A 22,537-nucleotide genomic window follows, 5' to 3' on the forward strand; every position below is an offset into this window, starting at 1 on the left:
AAAAATATTCTTGATTACTCTCTAATTTTCATACTTTCACAAGCAAATAAATATTACTTGGCTGTATTTGACTTCTGGATACATAGTGTGTGGTAAGCTCTGATGTCATACATGGAGTAAGCAATTACATATATATCAATAATATAATAAAATATAATGATATAATATAAGAATAACTGGTAACATTATATCATGCATGTTCTAAGTACATGTCTGACAAACTAGGGACCCCTTTTGGTAACAACACATACAATATTTCAATGATGACCCACTCAGAAGATCCATAAGATGTTTATTGTATGATAAACATCATACAAGAGTATGTCTCCAAAGAGAAGGTAGACTATGGAACCCAGAAGTACCAGAAATGTCTTGAAACCTACAGATGATTAATATATTACTTTCAACTCAAATTATTTTTATTGGGGGGGGATTCATAGATGCAATTAATGTAATTATTTAATGTGTTCCCTTTATTAACAAGAAAGGTAAGGATGATCAGTAAGAATATGCTCAGTTGGGTCATACTAGAAGAACCTCTTGGTTGCTGTCGAGGAGAATACTTGGCCAAATTAAAAAAGTAGACATTAAAATATATATTCTTCCATTCCTAAAATTCTGAACTTTTAAAATATTTTATATAAACGAATGAAGGCATCTTTGAAATATTCCCCCCCCCCAAGAGATGAGATTTGAGGTCCTTCTTAACAACTCAAAAAGAAGATATGGAGGTGATATGGAAGTTCTAGAGGTTCTAGAGGTATGAAGAAGTACAAGAAAGGTTTTGAGGAATGACGAGCTTGTGAAGAACTTGATAAGACAGAGAAGGAGATAAGGAATGATGAGGGATAAGCCGGTGGAGTGGAGTGATTGTAGAAGCCAAGATGGAAGATAAGAAGGAGGGCCATGGAATCTTGGTGAGGAACGTATGGGCATGATGAGTGCCATTTGGTTATAAGCTACGGTGAATATGAGGGATAAAAGGTAGAGACCCAAAGAAGATCACCCCAACTATACATATGGTATCCAAGGAATCCCGATGAGTGTTTAAGTATATTTCCCGGTTTGAACAGGAGCTTGCACTCTACTAGACACATGGGTAGGGAAAGACTCGTTCCTTACTGCAAACTCCACATCAGATCATGTCAGACACATGTCAGACACAGTAAACAGTATTTCAGTATTTAACAAAGTACAGGAGAAATGTTAGAACCTAGAACAAGAAGTCATTATCTAAAAGTAGAGGGTCTCAGATGCAATTACTGTGTGTTACTTCACTGACAGGGTGGTTGATAAGTGGAAGGGTCTCCCAGGATAAGTGGTAGAGGGTAATACAGTGAGGGTATTAAACATGTATGGGATAGACATACGGCTCCTGAATCTAAGACGAGACCAACGACTGATTAAGGTCTTTAAAAGGGCAGATTAGACGAGCTGAATGGCTCTTATCTGTCATCGTATTGAAAGCATGGCAGACCTTCCTCTTAGAAGACACGTTCTATAAGCATTAATTCCCGAAGGTCTATTGGTATTATACAGGAATGAGGTTAAGGGTTCCTTGGACCTCAACATCATAGATAGAACTCAAAGCAGGTGGATGGGTTACGGAACCCCGACTGAAACTAACTGGCCAACATTCTAAGGACCTAAATCCCCAAAAGTGACTCATTTATTTTAAAAAAAAGTTTAAAAAAACATGTAAAGTCCATAAATTGTACTTACGCCTTTCTCGGTTTGGGCATTGTCTCTTGGTGACCCAGTAGCCTCATCGCCAACCCAGATTAACGTAGATTACCAAAAAGTGCCGCGTTCACCGACCCTCGTCAACTAATTCATCCTCGACTGGTAACTGATACTTTTTAAAGCAGCTAAGGCTTATAAACTATCCTGGGGGTATCTGATTGGCCGTCTAATTCAGATTGAAATTTGAGCCAATCACAAAGATGGGTTCGTTGTGCTGTTTAACTCATTCATTCCTTGGATCTGATTCAATCCCATGATTTCAGAACCATGGAGAGGGAACAAGCACAAAGAGGTCCTATTCCTCAAACGGGGGTTAACCTGCGAGGGGCGGGTGGTCGTCACGTAAAAAATCAGCCAGTTCTGGAAGTCGCTTTTAAATAAAATAGGGTAGAAACAAAAAAACAGCTGGCAGATCGGCCCCATTCGGCCCCCGTCTAGTCGCCCGTTTCTCCTGCTGTAAAGACTCAAACCTTAATCAGTCGTTGGTCTCGCCTTAGATTCAGGAGCCGTATGCCTATCATGTTTAAATCCCCTCACTGTATTACCCTCTATCACTTCTGCTGGGAGGCGGTTCCATTTACCTACACCCTTTCCCAGTTAATATACCAGCTTACTGGGAAAACAAAAATACTTAAAATTCTGTTAACAAAAAAGGATACAGACCACATAGAAACTACTTAAAAACGGAAACATTGGGAAATGATTAAGATGGATAAATTATATATAAAAAAAAAACTAGATAAAAATAGAATCGGAAAATATAAGGAGACGACGCGTAGTGATGTTATGAGTCAGCATCGCTCCTTATAATTATCTCATATTATGCCTATTCACTAAGAAGTCGAGTGGTCGGTCGAGTTAACCCTTAACTTGACTGATTGCTCAAATTCTTAGTGAACGGACCCAAGACGCTCCATTTATTATCTGGTAATATTTATAATAATATAAAAAAAGGAAATGTGCTATTTTTCATAGAATTAAATTGTTATTAAAAATAATAAAAATAATAATAATTGCCCCGTGGGGCACATAGGGAGGAAGCCGATGCTGTTGCCCGATTGGAATGGACGAGGCTTTGGTTGAAGAAAGCAGCGGCGCGCCGTGGATTTCTATCATCGATACATTTCACGCAAGAGCAGCGAAGAGTGTAATTAAAAGCTGCTCCCTTTCCGAGCCCATTACTGGCACCCGCGGTCCATAGGCACAGACACGGTTACCTGGCGTCGGGTCCACGTTGGGCTTATAAAGGCTGACGTGTATAACCGCTGCGTGTTATTGGCGAGTGCAGCACATTAAACTCCAATGTGACGCCGGTTATGTCGGCAACGTTCTCTACAAAAGGTACTTTGCGGCAACAATCATCGGATGAGGCAGCGGCGCAAGACGAGACCGCAAGCAAAATCCCACACGGGATAAAATTAGCAAACGATTTGCCAAAAATGAGTCGTCGAACGCAATAAAAAGAAGAAAAGGTAGCCATACAGATTAAAAATAGTAAATAGGGCACGTCTTGGAATCTCTGGAGCCAAAGGGACGGCGCGCGGCTTCTGCCGCTCGAATCAGACGGTAGGATTGTACTTTTAAGAAGAATTATGGATGAATTGGTTAAAAAAAAAAGGTTGTACTGAAGAGGTACGTTAGGGGTTAAATCTGATCTAGTTTGGTCTATGGAAAATATAGGCGCGATGGATGACAAAGCCCGACTGTTGATTGGCTGAAGCGGCCTTTATAAGAGCCGAGCGGGGATGGGTGAGAACTAGAACAAAGCAATTTGATTGGATAATGCTGATTCTGCCACAGGCTGCCACCCCGCTGTAAAGTTACCCATCTGCAAAACCATTACATGGATTCTCTAACATGAAAATAATAATCTATAGGCAGTTTTAATGGAATTTTCTGTTTAATTCTAAATAGTAGGTCTTTTCATTCCATCGAATATTATATCAAATAATATATAGGTTTTTTTTATTTAATGGGAATGTCGACGGGACTGATTATTACCGGCTCAAAAACTCCGCTTTCCGATTCTGATGCTCATTGTACAAAAATACAGATTATTAGATCTGTTATTTAAATTTTTTTCCAATGAAAGCTTCCAATCAAGCTTTTTCTCGGTTTCCATGGCAACAACCTATGCGGGCCTGCTTTCGTGTCAGGTGACAATAAAGCATTCCTGACACACAAAAAAAATCTGATTGACCGAGAAGTTTATTTCGGCATTACCTAGGCTGGTGGGTCACCAACTGTAAGATACCAAAAGGTAGGGGATCATGGAAGTGTACTAATTACACAATAATTAATACAACTTTAATAAAGTGCGTTGCATTATGATTATGCATAGTGCCATCACTAAATATTAAAAATTTTAATTTTTCTGGTGTAATTAGTTTTTTTTTAGCTAAATATAATTCTTAAAGTACAAATGAGCAAATATTTAAACTCAGTTTTCTCTTAAGAATGATTTTCTCAAGGATAAATAATAGCGATAATGCTCAACTTTAAAGACCTGCGAAAAGATCCCCAAATGGCCTATCTCCACACAGAATTTACTCGATGAGGTCCTCAAACTCTATGAGAGAAGCGGAAATTCAAATAAAGTAAGGCTAGACGCTAACAATTCAACTTCTTATCGGTAATTCTGTCTGATACGTTCACGTTTCCTGATTAGATTGAATCGAAGTTTCGTTAACTCGTGGAACTTGACTTGGAACACGGCAAACCGGGACAAAAACCGGCAGATGGCTGTCAGATGAAGTTCTCTAGTGTTCATGGTGTGAAACCCGATATTTAAGGACATACAGGTAATATGAGGTCACCCTAGATGTATAGTTGGAAATATGAAATCATACTGTATGCGGGAGGACATTTTGGAAGATATAGACGATGAATGAGGTTGTACAGGAGACAAGATACCCTACTAGATACATCAGGTCATACATCAGGTCATACATCAGGTCATACATAAGGTCATACATGAGGCCATGTAGCATACTCGTGGTCACGATGGATAGATGAGGTCATACTGGATGCATGAAGTCATAGAGGACATGTGATGTCCTATAGGACGTATAGAAGATAGTGGATTCCGAAGGTCCCTCTGGACTTTGGAGGACACTCATTATGTATGAGGTCATGTGGGATCCGTGAGGTCACATTGGCGCCTCAAAGTAACTGTGAATGCCGTACATCCTCATGTCGAGCCATAGCCGTGGAGATTTCTTTAATGAGTTAAAGATGTCAATCATAACAAGGTTTCTTGGGTTTTGTTTTGTTTGTTTTTTGGGTTTTTTTTTTTGCTTTTTCCAACTTTTTTCGTTTTGCCATAAAAAATCCCGAAAGTCGAGCATTCAGTCGAGAGAGAGAGAGAGAGAAGTAAGAAGGGACAGGACAGAAAAAAAAAGAGAAAGAAATAATGCTGAAGAATTAGAAAAATAAAAATGGCCCCTTTTAGGAATGTGACATATACAAGAAATAAAAAAAAAAAAATAAAAAATGTAAAAAATTGGCACTTTCCCAAAAAACTGGTGCTGACAGCATGGCGCTAAATTCCTAGGTGAGTAAAAGAATAAATCTACATGTTCAATATGTCTGCCCCCACAAAAAAAACACGCAGAGAGCTGCGGATTAAAAGAGAACTCGAGCTTTCTTGTCAAAAGCCGCCAATGAAAACAAAAAATTACATTTAACATTTTTAGCATATAGTTCAGAAGTAATTACCCATTTTTATATATATATATATATTTTATTATTATTATTATTTTTTACATATAAGTTACCGCTTCTGAGTCAGAAAGACCAGATTCCGAAATTAACTTTATGGATAACTGTGTTTGGGTTTTTTTTTCCTCAACCCCAACAAAAAAACCCTTAAACGACTGATTTCTGTTGGTATACTGACGGCTGGCGCGGAAATAGATCACGCAGCCACGGACGACACACGTGTAACATTGGAGCTCGATTTGGCTCAATCTGTTCTTCTCTAACTGGGTCAGGCACCGAGTTAAATTCCTCCCACTGTGGAGGGACCTTGGAAGTTCTGTTTCGGGTTTCCGACACCTCCTCCCCCTCCAGAACTATTGTATCCATTGCTATTTTTGAACGTGGCAGTTATGTCACTATTTAATATTTCTCCCTGTATACATCAGGGGCAGCTTGGGAAAAAAGGCCCTGGGACACCTATTATACCTTCAGACCACCTGCCCTACCTACTATACCCATGTTCTATACCTACCCACTAGATCAGAGCAATCCACCCGTTATGCTCTACCGGTAAACGTTTTAGAACGCTATTTCTTTCTAGTATGTGGAACACCAAACCACGGCCGAAGTCTCAAAAAACTCCCCAAAAGTCCCTCTTAACGTAATTCTCGGCCTAGGTGGCCTCCACTGAGTATGCATGGACCTTTAATGCTTCTCGTGGACCATCACGAGCCACCAATATTACCAAAACTCCTACTCGCCAACCTCTTAGCGGACTTCAAAAAGGTTCTGATGGTGTTATATTTTATTTATTGTATGTATTTATATTATGTTTTATTCTTTTACACACATTCCAGGTATTACCAGGTCCAAGCAGTATATTCTTTATCATTTCGAGATATATCTATTCTTCTAATGGCAGGCAGCACGTAAGCGACGAGCCAGCGTTCCTTTACCTTCAGTGCTTGCTTTATTACATATGGTTATCCTTAGAGAACCTTTTGCTTTGTGAACACTTTGGTACATTAATCCTGAAATAAAAGGCCCATAAGAATACAAACGCCTTGAATGGACATAATATTCTTCTTCGCCCATTGAGGTGATGGCTGGAGATAAGGAGATGGAGGATTGACGAGTCGCGCATATTTCTCTACTCTCTGATATAACGCCAGGCGAAATATTATTAATTATTTATTGGATTGTAACCAAGAGGGATAAGACGACGTTCTACAACAATGACGAGTTACCAATAAAGAGCCGGGCAATAACCATGTTTAGGTCGTCCAAGAGCCAACATGGTGTCAGAGATCCAACACAGTAATGAGAGAAGGTAGAGAGTGAGTAGGAGAGAGGTCCACGTTTCTGGTCCACGTGCACATGTCTCGTGCTCACACGCTAACAACACAACACTTCCTGAATAGACATGTGCGCCGTGAGCAGTCACGGGATATATAACCGCCATGATGCTTGTGATCCATACATCAGCAGAAACTCAGACAAGGGAAGAAGAAGAATTTCCATGTGATTGACTCCCTGAACCATAAAGTGCTACTTTCTACTCATTCTTGGAGAAGGACGGATTTTTTGTCACCAACTCTACTGCAGTGAATGGGAACTCAAGGCCCAAATGGCCCACGCCTGGTTAGCTGTAATACATTATCGATATATATCACGTACTGTATGTAAACCTGTTGTGGCCGTCTTGTGAATGGTCTTCTATGAACGCTCACAGGTCATGCACCGTCGTCACGGAACACAATGTACAAAATCCTACAGACGCAACCTGCGTGCCACCTATACTTGGAAGCTTGGTGGCCGTATACAGATATTATCTGAAGCTGCGCAGCCAAGAAGCCATTTGATCTATACATTTGCATTTGGTTTTGATAGGACAATGTAAAGATAAAACTGTTCTACAACGTGAGACTTCGTTGGGTTTCCACCACAAATGGGCTTTCCTTTGGAAGGGTTTCGAGCTACAAAGCCTGTGTCCTACATCTATAAGTGAGTGTTGTCCTAATCTAAACCCTGAGTGTTTGTTATCACCCTTAATGCCCTCCCCATTTTAATCAATTCAGGTTCATTTATTCGGAATAAAAAGTGTATAGTTTTTGTAAACTATACCTTCTGTTCCCAATTCTTTCCCTATCCTAATTCCCGTTGACCCGTCTAATTTTCTTGGCACCGACCGGAATGGTAGCCGCAGATGTCCTTGAGGACGAAGCGAGGTCCGCAGACAGATGGCACGCAGGGTGGAGATGGAGGAAAAGCAGGTGGTCCTTACCTGGGGGCATCAAAGCTGTCATATGATCCCACCGTGTAGTGTCTGAACAAACGCTTGGCTTTATCACTCCGGCTCTCTGGGAAAGCACAAGCAGGCGGGGGAAAAAAACAGAAAAGAATGAGAAAACGGAAATGACCCTAATAATCAGTATAGTTAGTAAATAGCAAGAATGCATTATAACAGCAAGCGATATATATGTAAGAGGCTGTCGCTAACATAAAGTCAATAAATATATATATTCTTTTGTCTTTCGGAATAAAAATATTCTCACATTCGGGTTTTCAGATGTTTAGCGACATGCGTAACCCTTAAAATGCCACAGTCATGTCACCCACGTCATCACACTTAACTTAAGACTAAGAAATTAGTTTTGATAATGTATTTTGGCGGCTGGGGTCTCCAGTATTTTTTGTTATTAAGTCGGCGTGATGTATCTGTCCTCTCTATGATGTCATTTTTAGGTCAATGTTTTGTTCCATCGGGGTATTAAAGACGTCAAAGTCTACAAATGGACATCAGATCCGTTCATTTATGGCTATGGAGCCCGCTGGCATTGAGATGTGACTGTATTGAATGAGGACCACCATCAGTGGGTATGGGGCCCGAGCGAGCAGGGGGGCCCGAGCCAGCAGGGGGGCCTAGCCGTCCTGATCTGTCATGGTCTATCTCATTAGCCCTTGAGCCCTGCTATACAAGACTGGACCCTTGTGGGCTTTGGGGTCCAGATGGCCCCTTGCTGGACTATGGGGGTCTAGTGGCCACACTGAGACCTAGCGGTCCCCTCGCGAGCTTTAGGGCCTGATGTAATAACTCATGATTTATGTTATCGTACGATAGAAGAAGTCAAAACAATGGAAAGTACAGTGGATGGAAAGAAAAAGGGAACAGTCCTAATTGACAATGCGGCTTTTAGTAATGAATGCTAATTAAGCGTGATTAGAGGTAAAAACAACAGCTGATTTTCACAAATTGTGCGTCTTCTCACACCGAAGAGTAAACACGGCAGCCGAATAACCCGAGAGGCAACTTTAAAAGTAATCACGCTGTATATATTACAGAAGCCAGGAGGATGACATAGACCGGGGTGTTGGGAGATAATCAGGGTGTCCCGTGGCAAAGGGCCACTTTTTTGTTATTCTTATCTTTTTATTCCTGTATTCCTTTATTTAACCCTAAAGGTTCTTCGGTCACCATCCACGAGAGGAGCCGCTGGGGCAATAAAAGATAACCTCGTTTCCAGCATACCCAACAATATGCATTATTCTTTGGGGGATGCATTATTCTAATCAATCGCCATATGATGGAAACGGAAGTCACTGATAGGTTCAGGGTTTTGTTGCCATGTCAGCAGAAACATTTTTCTTGATGTTCTGCGTTTTCTTGATATCTTTACATCTTTAAAGAATAAAAGGACACCTCAGTATGTGCTGAATTAATATGCTAAGGCCATTGGGTGTTTTGTGGGCTGAATGGTGCATTTTTTATTGTAAATAATATGTTTTTGTTGCTTGTGATTGACCTGTTTGTAGACAAGGACCTCTGATTTCTGAATATGTCCAAGTGGAAGCTTGAAGGGCAAGCATCGTATCAACGTACCGACGAGGAAGGCTGTTTCTACGTCTCAGAAACTATGGATCAGAATTGTTACCGGAAATAGGGAAAGGATGGGGGGGGGGAAGGTATGGCTTGCAGTTCATGTTGCCAACCACTGGGTGGCAGCAAAGCCCAACGATTGCATTTAATCATTCATTTTTATGAACCTGAACACATTTACTGGGTAAACATGACTAATGTGAGCGAGAATGGAGGTGATTTACAGCCTGTGTATAAAGGCACTAGACTTCTGGCTGGTGTGTCTTTACTAAGCCAATTAGCAATCTATCAGTGGTAACAAGACCGAGGACTCGGCAGCGTATCCTGGCAGGGTGCTGCCCTATGCTTAACGGAGCTGCCGCTACCACTTACCCCCGGGGCTGCCTTCCTCTATGCCGAGTGCCTGCATGTGATGTTAGATGCTGGCCGCACTCTGCATTTCAAAGACGGGGGCACGGAGTAAGATCATTATGGACCCTGTGCCAGCTAGACACAGCGCTCCGTCGTGTATAAGGGCCGGCTACAAGGGGATCTCCTCGCCCCGTTCATGAAGCACTGATGCACCATAGGACCATCATGCGGCAGAGGGGCTGCTTATTTACAAATGGATACAATGTAACAGAAGCAGAAGATGGCCCACAATGGGATGGAGAATGTGGTCTCTCGGGCCCAGTGCAAACCCCTGCCCTGCTCCACCACATGCTCCTCTTATTGCTCCATCCTATGCTCACAATGATGCCACCATTACCTAAATATCACAATGGGGCACCAAAGTTCGGAAAGCCAGCCCAGTGTGGCAGGACTTGGGGACCCAGTCCTGGGTATAGGCATGGGTAGCTTTCTTGGGCCCAATAAACGGCTACCGGTTGTTCCTCTTAGTGGCGACCCTGATCTAAAATCATATTTTATCCTGCTGTAGGAGGCTTCATGCCAGCTTGTGAATGATCATAACTGAAGAGGTTTTTGGCTCCATCTCAACATGATCAGGTGTTGGGGTTTAGCATATAGCTATGGGTGAGATAATGTTGATTAAATGTCTCATTTGCATGTTGATTTGCATATGTTATTTCTGGCGAGCCGTGTAAATAAGTAATAAGTAATGTATTTGTGATGAGACATGAGAGGTACCTTGCTTCCCTTCCTGGGGTTTCGTTGGTATTTCCTCCACACAGTCGGAAGGGAACCATCCTGTTCGACCTTTAGCATTTCCTTCCCAAAATCCTCCTTCCCCAACGCTCAGGACTGCGAAAAGCCAAAAGTCACGAGTTAATTGGATGCAGAAGACAAAAAGTTTATTACAGAAATGCTACGCCTGATAGCCGAACACTATTTTGCCCCCCATCTCACCCAAGTTCCTCAACCTTTAGCCAGAAATCACGCAAACCCAAGATCAAAGATTCAGTAGTTTCCTTACATGACATTTTTGTTTTTATCCCTTGTATTACAGGTGGGCTCCAAATATTGCTGCTTGGGGTCCGTCGAGACCCAGAGCCTCCCTAGTATGGTTAGAAAAATGCCCCAGTCCCTTTGTTGGGACTGTCCAAGAAACGTGACCACCGGCAGTATGTAATACTTAAAATACCCTTCACGCCGTTGTATAATATTCCAATATTTTTGGAAAAAATGTCAATTCTCGTTAAAGTAAGGAAGGGGCAGACCTCGTAAATCAAATTGTTTCTTTATCATCTGCTAAATTAGAGGTCCTACTTTTGTTCTGCGAGGTTGACCTCAAGGACAACTCAACTTCCATCTAGAAATGGAATCTTAGTGATGGAGGGTTAGTCTTTAAAGAGTCTCAGGGTCAGCTGATTAAGAATGTTCACAAGCATGTATCCAACGCCCAGGAAGGCCGGAACAGATTACAGGGAAACGTTCTTCGTCAGGGGGCTTAATAAGATGCTACGATGTATCTTTATTTATCATTCCTCCTACGATACTGCACTGCAGCCCCGAGCGGAGTACACAGATGGGTAAACTGCATTCTAATCAAACGCTAAGCCTCATATAAATGCTGTGCTGTTCTTACGGCAGTGCGGGGCCATAATCTACGCATGATGCAGCACTGTTACCAGCTAAATGTACCCGCCACGCCAAGAGGCGAGCTTTCCCTAAAGCACTCTTAAGTACGAAGCACATACGCCGCGCCTGATCATCTTGGAGGGCTCTTCATTAAGATGCAAATTCTAGCTAATGTTCCGGTGTCAAAGCACCAAAGAAGTCTTCTTCAAATGCACGGGGGGGGGGGGGGGTTGGGAGGCAAAACCACTTTTTTCGCATTCCACGAGAGGTCACTGTTGCATCATACTTTAGAGATCATAAATAGCTGTTGTACTTAATATACCTCTCAAGAACCTACAGGTGCAGGCCTATCGTCCTCTTTCTCTTTTGTATTTCCCGAACCAGTATGAAAAAAAAGGATGTTTAATCTTAACCGATAGTTGGTATTGTTACGACTGATGCTCTCTGGTTCAAGGTAGCTCATGTTGGCCATCAAGTCTTCTCCTTCAAGTAGAGGAATCCCGAAGGACAGATTAGACCAGAACCGACCAAGGTTTTGAACTCCAAGATTCCTATGTATTTGGTTGTGGTGGAAATCCGGTAATGTGTCTTACAAACCAAGTGATTGGTTAAGAACTTTTCATTAAATAAAAATGTAGGATTTGAAGTCCATTCTACTCCATGTTTCTCCTAAATGTGTTTACCAAGCTGCCAAATTTTCTTCCTATTAACACACAAGCTGTGTGGAGCAAGGTTCTGTTCTGCGATATTCTCTTCAGTTAGCCAAAAAGCAAAAAAGAATAGAGATGGATACAAAATGCTTGTATTTTTATCTTAAGTTCCATCTACATGCCAACTCTTCTGCGTGCTGTTCTTTGAGTCACTGATAAGTGCAGTCCATGTCTGAGTTTAGTCATTAATCATTGCAGAGTCATTGGGGTCTTGGTACCTGAAGGTCCCAAACCACATTGGCATTACATCAACTTCTGGAAGCAGGGGTTTTGTCACAGGGAAGCTGAAGTGCATCCCTCATCTTGAGGGCCTGGGGCAGCTGCAGCTCAGAGCTATTGCCATTGGGACCATCCAGTTGGCTTTGCTTTGGCTTCTCAACCCCATTATGATGACAGAAACCCATCCACGTCTACCCGCGTCCTCCCTCATTTCCATAGCTGGATTTGAATGGTAGCTTTTAATTACCTTTGACTTTTTCTCCTTTGCTGAGAGACATTTCTCCTTCCCCTTGGGCTTGGTAGGGCTTTACGACAACAAACGTACGTCCGGGCACTGCCGAATACAGCTTCCGTTTCATACGATGATTGGCGGTTCCGCTACCAGAAGGCTCTTTGGTTGAACCACTGGAACTGATTACAAAAGAGAGATCAGAGTGAGGAAAATATTAATATTCATGATCAACATAAGACACGAGGTTGGGTAAACGTCCTCTCTAACGAGTAAACACAACCTTCGTACCATGCTCAAGCTTGAGGGATCTCACTTCGGATTATCTCTTAACTTATTGTGGTTCTGGAAACTTGGACATTACAGATATTATTTATCAGTATATTGAGCCCTGCAGGGATAGATCTCTGAAGGCATTCTAGTTTGATGAACAGGCGGACTGTGGAATGCTTGCTATAATAATGACTTCTCTAAAGAGTACCTTGGGCGCCCACGTGGCTGTTTCTTGGACTCCTCTGTATGGCGTCCTCTTGAAGGTGATCGATTTCGAGCGCCGCGTGGGCTACTGGAGCTGCGGAGAGTTCCCCCTGAGGCCTTTTGTCCCTGTAGAGTGACAGTGTTGGCAGTGGAAGAAGAAAAGACCATCCAATCGGGCAGTGAAAGGCTATTGTCGCTATTGGCACGGAGAAGGACGTGAGGAACGGAGAGAGCTCTTCCCCCTTCGCGCCGATGGACTGCATAGGAAGGAGATTCCTGAAAGGGTACTGAGAAGACAATACAATGATCAGACCTGACGCCTTCAGCCAGACTTCATACAATAGTCCATCAGAAACAATGGAATGACTCGATAATGGTGGCCACCAAACGTTTCTCATAAAAGTGCCTTAAGATGGCTTTTGGAGCTTTTGTGCTCAGGGGTAACGAGTATAAATCCAACCTTGGCCAAGTTCCACCATCAAGCTATACGACTCGTTCATAGAATCTACTCACCGACGTCAGAATCTCTGTGGCTTTTTATTAGTTCGCCCAGCTCGAAATTTCCTGATATAACCGCAACCTGCAAGACAGAGACATGAAACAGAACATAAAGTTAGGAGGAGAAGACAGATGGAAGAGAGAGAGCTAAAAGCAGAAGAAAAAGGGATGGCAAATGGGAGACAATAAAAACGCATTTGGTGGATATTCATAAGTTCCGCGATGATAGCGATAGCCGCGTCAAATTAAGAGAGTGCATTGGGCTGTGACAAATCGCTCTAAATTATGCAAGACCTTCATAGCCGGAGGCTGGAAAAAAAGGGGAATTAAAAATAAACGCAGAAAACAAACACTGTATAATAAAGCATGGAGGATGGGGCTGGATGCTCATGTCACCCAACACCCTGGTAGACGCCGACCAGAACGCGGTGGTTACAGAGTAACTCATTTAGGAGGTGTAGAGGTATAGAAGGTGGACCGGTGGGATCTATCAGGTCATACATTCTTCAGAACAGATAATAACGCTGGACACCTTTTTTCCGGGTATTGAGCCCCCAGAAGGGAGGTTTTGACTTATTATTTCTTTACACGTACAATTTTAAACTAGAACTATATATATATATAGTTATTGGTGAAAGGAGTAGTCTAGGAACTTGCCTGGAATGGGGTCTGGCCGCTGTGGTTCTTTATATCCTTTCGTGCCCCGCGGTAAAGCAGGATCCGGGCGCTGCTTTCCTAAAATGATAGAAATTTAGGGAAAACACCATTTGAAAATAAAAACCAGGAAAATATTGTCAGTCTTTGTGACAAGCAGTGTGAACGCAATGCGTGCTGCATCGCCATGGCCACTAGAGGGCAGTATAGATCCTTTAATAAGGGAAACATTTAACCCCCTGGTGTACTGGAAAAATGATATATATAATGTGTATGTATATATACTGTATATGTTATATATAATAATAAATTATACTTTATTATATCGATCTTGACCAAACCAGTCCATAAGGGCCATGAGACTGTCAGAATGTGAACATTTAGGATTGATTGATATAGCGCCATCACATTCCGCAGCGCTGTACATGTCTCGATTTATGTGTAATTAACGTCGCACACCGAGGTGTAAAGAATTATCATGGAAACATTTCTATTTTCCAGCAATGAGGATGAGATTAGACAGCGCTGGGGTAACATACATCCCAAGTGCCCTTGTTTCCGACGGCCAGTCCCTCGTTGGGACCCAAATTGAAATTGAAGCCGCCTGTGGGTCGTACAATTTTATGATCAAAACGAAAAGAAAAAATAGATATAGCTGTATTAGCCCAAGAGATAATGTCAATGGAAAAAAGACCTCAGAGGTCTCTTCTTGATGATCAACCCCAACTATAGACTCAAAAATCAAGGTGGCATGTCTATGGGCCACACGAATCATCCTGAAGGAGCAGTTAGTGTTAATGCAAGTGTCCCGGCTGAGGATTATGGGAGTTGTATCTGACAGCACATGAAGTGCCTTTGGTCATCTCTTTATATGATGAGTGAGTGACGCTGCGGCTAAAGCCATAGACCCCCCCAGCTTGGCCAAGTCATGAGTCAGGACTTCCCAAATCAGCGAGATCTACCTACTGCCACCCGAGGAAGAGCAAAAGAGTTTTAATGAACAATGACACCAGAGGCAAAGCCCGAGACCTGATGCGACTGTCAGTCCGAGAATATTAAGGCAGCCGGGGTAATTACGTCTGACACTGAGTGAAGAAGAGAGGCGACGCTGCTGACCTTGTTGTACAGGGCACAGATATGGAGCGCGGTGTTTCCAGAAGCATTCTGAGCTGCCGGGTCGGCACCATAGAAAAGTAGATGTTCTAAATGCTGCGAGTGTCCATGCTGACAAGCCTAGAGAGGGGGCAAGAAGGAAAACAACCCACTGAATATCAACTGTCTACCATTTACAACAGAAGCAAGGATGGCAGAGAGGTACATCTTTTTCTGCTAAAGCTCCTAACCTTGACCAGCTGCTCTAAGTGTCCTACATCTAGATGTGATGTAAGGACTTCTCAGCAGAAGTGGTAAACGTTAACACAGTAAGGGAATGTAACCGTTCAATGGATAGGCATATAGATGGGGAGAACGAGGCTGATCTGCCATCAGATTCCATGTTGGGCTGGTCTCCTGTGAAGCAGGTATCTCCTGCCTATGGATACCAGAAGATGCCTGGACCAACAGCTCCTTCATACCTTCTCCAACACTTGTCAGCTTCTGTTGGAGATTACTGTGATGTTATGTGTGGGGTGGCCAACAAGTCATATGACATATTGGAGTTTGAAATAATGTCCAGGTGGCACAGCGGCCACCATGTGGAGCTAAGGACTTCTGGCCTTTGGGCTCCCAGAAGAAAGGGTGGTCCATGTGTTGGTCGCATCACCTGTGGTTTCTTCACATCTATCGATACGTATTTAATATGAAAAGTCTCGTACAATGTGGTTTTTCAAAGACTACATTTCTTTGTTACCTGATGGACTTCTTGCCATCCGTTCTCATCCAAAGTGCCAATTAAAGCCCGATTGTACAGCAGTAACTCGCAGCACCGCGGGTCCCCTCCTACCATGGCGGTGTGGTACAGAGGCGTCAGCCCCCGACGATCCTTGTAATTTGGAGACCCGCCAAGATCCAAGAGCGTCTGCAAAGAGTAGTTTCAAACGTATTAGCAGATAACAAATATTTGGGTTTGAGAGAAGAACCCCCAGTGAAATAAGATACCGAATGCCTCGTACCCCAGTTAAGTTTTGTATTTCAGAAAACAGGGGAATTAGGTAAATATTAGGATTTTTTTTATTGATTTTAAATTAATATATAGTTTTTTTGCTGTTTCTATACACATTATCGGGGCTTTTAGGGCTGTAGAACCCTGCGATACCCTCATACCCAGCAAACATTCTGACCTCCTAGAAATGAGGAATACGGTTTATAAAGAGGGACTGTCCTTCCTGCAGTGGGACACTTGGGAGGTATGCGATTTAGTTACATCTCATTGCTATATGGCCAATCATTAAATCCGTGCTTGATTAAAGGTGTCGTAATGCTGAACAGCTTCACCTCCTGACAAGTCACACTCTCCATAAGGACTGTTTGTATCATTTGGTTCAGTGGAAGCTTAATGAATGGCTAATAAAGAGTTAAAATCTGGAACAATCATTCAGAATGCATTCCCCACATGTGCCATTCCATTAGTGGAAGCTGATTGGTTGTTGGAGCTTTAAAAGGAGGTGGAGACAAGAGGGACTAGTAGGAAGTAATTTGATTTGCAGGGCTGACCTCGCATGGCATGAATCTCCGCTCGGTTAAAATAGTGCATATTTTTTATTTTATTCAGCCGGGTTGAAAGACAAACTTTAGGGATTTTTTTTTTTTTTAACAAAAATACAAGTATCTAATCGTTATAGAAAGATATTGCTTTATGGGTAAAGAATCTACATAGGTTATTTAATAGGGTTCAAAACATCTCCCGTGCCACTGAAAGGGTTAATGACTTTTTATCTTATTTTTTTTTGCAAGTAATATCCTAATTCTTTATATCTTAAAGCAATTTTACTATTCTGTAAGAGCATGATGGGCTAAAAGGGAGAGCAAATTAACCCCTTGGCAACCGGGTTGGCCAGAATCACATAGCAAAGAAAGCACTAACAACCCCCCCCCCCGGAGGGTCTGGTCGCCGACGGGTTAACGGGGCTCGCTGGCACGTGGATCCTCTGTTGGTGGCACAGCAGGTTACTATCTTCCTGCTACTACTGACCTCAATATGCTTTATACTAATTTGCTCCTATGGCAACGGGAGAGCTGCTGTTTAATGGGAGAGTAGGAGGAGGGTTGGGAAGAATTGCAGAATTATTTTTTAAAATCTTTTTTTTTTTTTTTTATTTATCCATACTATTGTCTGGTAATCATTTAGCTTTCTATAATAACCCCTCCGTGGGGGGCGAAAAAGGGCATTTTTTTTCCCAAATATGGTTTCCAAGGAGACAGAATCCCCCCCCCTCAGTAATTAACCCCTGCAGGGGCAGTGTCTGCTACTGGGCTGCAATCCAATATGTGAAGCCGCCAGGAGGACGTTAGAATCTGCCTGCATTCCAAAATCCTCTGTAATCTCTACGGCAGAGAATCCGGACGTAAACATTGGTGAAAACCAAAGCTAGATAGGTTGCTAGGGGGTCTCCGATGCCCCCTGCTAACACCATGGCATGGTTTGCGACATATGGGGCGCTTGCCTTTATCTGAGTTACTTAGCGATGCAAGTCGTTAACCCGCGGGCCCTGTCACGGCTGATAAATATTCAGAAGAAATTTGGAGTGTCAGTCAAAGCTTTTCCAGATTGCTTATTCGGGAATTTTTTAACCTTGGACTGGAATCTGACGGTTACTCGTATTGTAGACATTATTCAATACAATTCAAGGTGTTTTGGATTGTAACTCCCATTGCCCTCAGACAGCTAAAACAGGGAGGGGGGGCACTGAACTATCCTCTGCCCCCCTATAAATACCCATTTTCGCTCTATTGGGCTGAAGTCTCAAAATTGTCTGGATTAAAACATTTTGAACAGCTTTACGCAGCGACAGACACATAAAATAGGACTAAGGGGTAATTTTTATCCATGACGTCCATGGTGTTGATGTAACATAATGACTCCATTGGCCCACGTTGATGGGGTCCTGTGAACTGATTTGACTGCTCATGGAACTGCTTCCTTCTAGTTTTTGCAACTAAATCCATAAATTGTTTACAACCGCCTGGCTAAACCAGCATATGAATTAGTTCCCTGTCCCAAAGTTCTCTCACTTCTCCTCACCACACAAAGGCCACCAGAGCCGTTCAACAACAACCAGGAACCTAACAGCACGGTAGAGAACTTCATGATGCAGATCCTTAGAAGATCATGGTTAGAAGGCTGCTCCCATGAAATACATATAACGTGGGCTTCTAATGTATATATTATGCCTCCAAACTGTCCTGCTTTACACTGAACAGTCCCGATTTTGTCACTCAGTCTTTTTCCGGGGCAGAGGTAGAGCTTGGCAGGACAGCGAAATTCAGGACCTCAAGTCTTGATTTCCATTCACATTCATGCAAGCCTTTGAAGCCTTGGACAATTTATCTGGCCAAAGTCTAGTTCTCCAACCTAGAACCTACCAGCCATTGATGACCTAAAGAGCAGCAGCTGACGTTCTAGCTTGTGACACATCTTTATCCACAGATAAAGCATAAAAGGCTGCCGGATTTATACCCCGACATAGATAACACAAAGCGTCTTCCCTGATTAACCTTCAGAGACCTAATGTATGTTTGACAAGCGGGTTTTCTTGGCGGCTTCTGCTGATGTATAAATCATGGAGACTCGTGATCCCATCTATCACAATATACCATAATCATTACTCTTACGCTTTCATCCCAGGGTATTCCCTGAATCAATCACTTAATACAGATAGGGTCACATGGCGTGAAAGGCGGCCGTACATGTCGGAGATGAGCAATTCACAATCCGCAGGATTCTTTTCGTTTTAAGGTCAATGCCACCGACGCCTCGTCTGGAACCTGATTAACGAGTCGCTTTTACAACAAAATCATAGGATTTGTTTTTTGCCGCTTTTTGAGAACTTTCTCGGAGAGATCCATCCTATTGCGTAAGATGATTATTCCTCTGATTGCGCGCCTCAGTTGGCTGTCAGCGCTGAGGGTTGATTAAAGAGTTCTTACGGGGACTTGTTTGGGACTTTAACAGTACAGGAGGAGAAATGTTAGAACAAGACAGTGAGGGGATTTAAACATGCACGGGATACGCGTATGGCTCCTGAATCTAAGACGAGACCAACGACTGATTAAGGTCTTTAGAAGAGGGACAAATGGACGATTAGACGGGGGGACAGATGGGTCTTATGTGTTTTCTTAGGGGCAGGTAGAACCTACCCTTAGTTAACTAAACCATATGTACGTAAAGCATATTTATATATGGACCATACCATTAGGGCATTGTAGTTTCGAGCGCAGACCGCTTTGTGAAGAGCTGTTGTCCCATCTCGTGCTCTGAAATCGATGTGGGCGCCTCCGAGACAAAGCATCCTAATGACGTCCACAGTCCCTTCAAGCTGGGACGCCAGAGTAAGCGGTGTCTCTAAAAAATGAGCATGAAATACAGAGTCAAAAGCATAGAGTTTAGAATGCCATACATGAAAGTAACAAAGTATTTCATCTCCTAACCCAACTTCGTGACATAGAAGACCAACTCTACCGAATCCTCCATCTCACCCCTGCACCATAAATGGCTGCATGGCACACATTTGTGGAAATCCAGCTCAATGATTTAAAGTGCGTCCCAACCTGTATTGTCTAATTGAGGTATAATAATATGCAAGCTTTCAAGCCTAAGGTCTCTTTGTCAGACATATTCTCTACATAGCTCTTCTTCATATGTGATTCCTATCATTTCCAGGGGCAAATTAGGGATAAATGGGTCATGTTTTATAATGGAAAACATGGTCTTTACTTATACGTCTCATCCGTAGCGTTAATCAGCTATATTTTTCACTGATGATAACGTTCTATTGATCTGTTGTGTCCTATGCTAGTCTAATGGCAGCGTATTGATTCCGTGTTTGTTTATGACTTGCTAGCTTCTGTCTTTCAGGTTCTCCTCTGATTACATAACCCGAAATTTATAGGGCACTAATTATTCAGTGCTAATAGTAAAATTGGTTATATTTCAAAAAATTATAGACCTGACAATATAATGTTGTGTATCGATGTAGAAAAATATGCGGCCGTCCTCTGGCGGAACAATTTATTAAATATTATTTAATTGAAAAAATATGAATAAAACGTGTTTATTAAATCTTTATAAAACGGAATATTTTGCTCCTCCTACGCTGCAGAATTTAATTTTTTTTTTTTTTTTTTTTAAGGGAATACTTAAACGTCACATGACACAAAGGCAAGCACTTGATAGGCTATTGACATGGCAACTGAAAAATACAGAAGAAAAAATACAATCTCGGGTGTGCAAGACAGCTCGATTAGTGTGTTTTTTTTTTTAGTTTTATTTATTATTATTATTATTTATTTTTTTTTATTAAATATTGTATATATTTTTATTATTTATATAGTGGCTTTTTTTTATATATAATTTTTTTTTTTTATTATTATTATTTTTTTTTTTTTTATGTAATTATGTTGTAACTTTCCGTGGAGCAGCAATTCTATCCACTAATGATATGTTAACATTCTATAGATCTATGACGACGATACGGTATCGTTCTGTATGTCGTGTTTTGATCTGGTAGAAAGGTTAATGCAGTTTTTTATATAAAAGCATTATTCATACCAGTGCAGCTTATTTATCCACAACCCCACCATTGTGTGTTTTGACAGTCGCAAGGCTTAAAACAATAGTAGTTGGCGGTCTTGCTTCTCCTGACTTGTCGTCTTCGGTCCCATCAGCTTACCTCCAGTTTCTGAATCGTGATAGTTGGGGTCCAGGCCTTTGTCCAGCAATCTGGCCACCTTCTCTGCCGAAGCATGCTGAATGTACTCCAGGAACTTTTTAAGACCAGCCTAAAACAACGATAATTCAGGACATTCTACTGATTATCCATCCGTGCCAAATCCCATCCTATGTCTTACGACCGTACACAAAACATATGTACACATGTGGTAGTCGATCCACAAAACACTTCTGAGGGAAAGGTTGATAGTTAGGTGTTGGGTAGTTTAGAGGGACGGACTGGGATTTGGGTGGGTGCATTGGTCTAGGACATGCCTTGTGGTGGGGATAAGGGTCAGAATATTGGCAAAGACCGCTTGCGGTCCACCCCACCTAATTTTACTAGAGTCCATGCAGGACACATCACCATGGGGTTCTTTCATGTGGTACCCAAAGTAGACTGCTGGAAACCCTGCGGCTGGGCCTGGGCACCTCAACTCACCTTGGTGTGGAGCTTGGCCAGTTGCTTTTCATCAAGGTTAGTCTGTTTGTAAACGCGAGTCTTGTAGCGGAACTGAGCGTAATCAGAAGAAAAGAGACGTCACTTCAAGCACGACGTTTTAGACTTGGAGAAAACCCTAATGACTATGTGTAATATAATTCTATAATCAAGCCATCATACAGCATGTCCTAAGTAGAGGGGCAAGCCATAATCCAGAAGGAAACATGGGCCAATTCTTACCAAATTCTAGGTTTCCTCAGCTCTCATTAGTGGTGGAAAACCTGAAGCTTTGATAACGTAAATGTATATATGTGGCTTTCTGCCTCTAATCGCCATACGAAGATGAGAAACCAATTTAGGGTTTATACTACATACCTCCAAATACGGAACACCCTTTTCAAAAGACTGAGGATATTCACGAAGGAGGCGTTCCTCATCCAAAAACTTGGCGTCTCTTCCGTTGGTCGCTGGTTGGAAGAGGCCATAGTTGAGGACATCTTTGAGACTCTCGTTCAGGGTACACAGGATCTGCTGCTTTGCAACCCAGATGGTGGCATCTGGATTAAATCGGAGACATTTCTGCAAATCATAATTAAGATTATTATAAAATGTTTTACATGCAAGACCACAACCGTACGACCCTACTTTCAAAAGCCCCCTTGTATTCATTGAAGCCGACCAAGAACTGTTTAGCAGTAATAAATGTCATGTTCTGCATTTGTAGAATATTTGATTTTAAAATCAAATATTATCCTAATAACATCTAGCCAAACCTGATTGATTGATAGAATAATTTTTCCTAACACTTCTATATATTTAGTTATAGACTGTAATTTAATGTTTTCTGAACCACACATTCATGGAAGCGCCGGGTTCTAGGTACCAAGGATATTTTAAATTTCCCTCTAAAGGTCTTTATACAGTATTTTTTTCTTTTAAATGCTGTTTCACTTTTTTATTTTGTTTCTTAAAGATACTGTATCCCTTCAAATGGATCGTTGCGCCGTCGTTTCCAAGGTGATGATGATAGCTTGTACTTTTTGTGGTTACTGTTTCCATGGCGATGTTAAAAGCACCAAAGCCCTCTCGCTGTGAGTTTAAAGTG

General features: G+C 42.1%; 1 protein-coding gene across 1 annotated transcript in view; it reads right to left on the minus strand.

The window, feature by feature from the left end:
• SHANK1 (SH3 and multiple ankyrin repeat domains 1) overlaps positions 1–22,537 on the minus strand; it is a 51,648-nt gene that overhangs the window by 22,803 nt on the left and 6,308 nt on the right. The window contains exons 3-14 of the mRNA XM_053451854.1: positions 21,808–22,011; positions 21,433–21,504; positions 20,953–21,061; positions 19,474–19,625; positions 15,975–16,142; positions 15,242–15,358; positions 14,129–14,206; positions 13,487–13,553; positions 12,978–13,260; positions 12,515–12,678; positions 10,448–10,561; positions 7,727–7,802 (exon numbers count right to left, since the gene is read on the minus strand). Coding sequence (XP_053307829.1) covers positions 7,727–7,802; positions 10,448–10,561; positions 12,515–12,678; positions 12,978–13,260; positions 13,487–13,553; positions 14,129–14,206; positions 15,242–15,358; positions 15,975–16,142; positions 19,474–19,625; positions 20,953–21,061; positions 21,433–21,504; positions 21,808–22,011 — 1,604 coding nt within the window. The remainder of the gene's footprint in view (positions 1–7,726; positions 7,803–10,447; positions 10,562–12,514; positions 12,679–12,977; positions 13,261–13,486; positions 13,554–14,128; positions 14,207–15,241; positions 15,359–15,974; positions 16,143–19,473; positions 19,626–20,952; positions 21,062–21,432; positions 21,505–21,807; positions 22,012–22,537) is intronic.

The sequence above is a fragment of the Spea bombifrons genome, chromosome 12, assembly GCF_027358695.1.
Source record: "Spea bombifrons isolate aSpeBom1 chromosome 12, aSpeBom1.2.pri, whole genome shotgun sequence".
Taxonomy (NCBI): Eukaryota; Metazoa; Chordata; class Amphibia; order Anura; family Pelobatidae; genus Spea; species Spea bombifrons.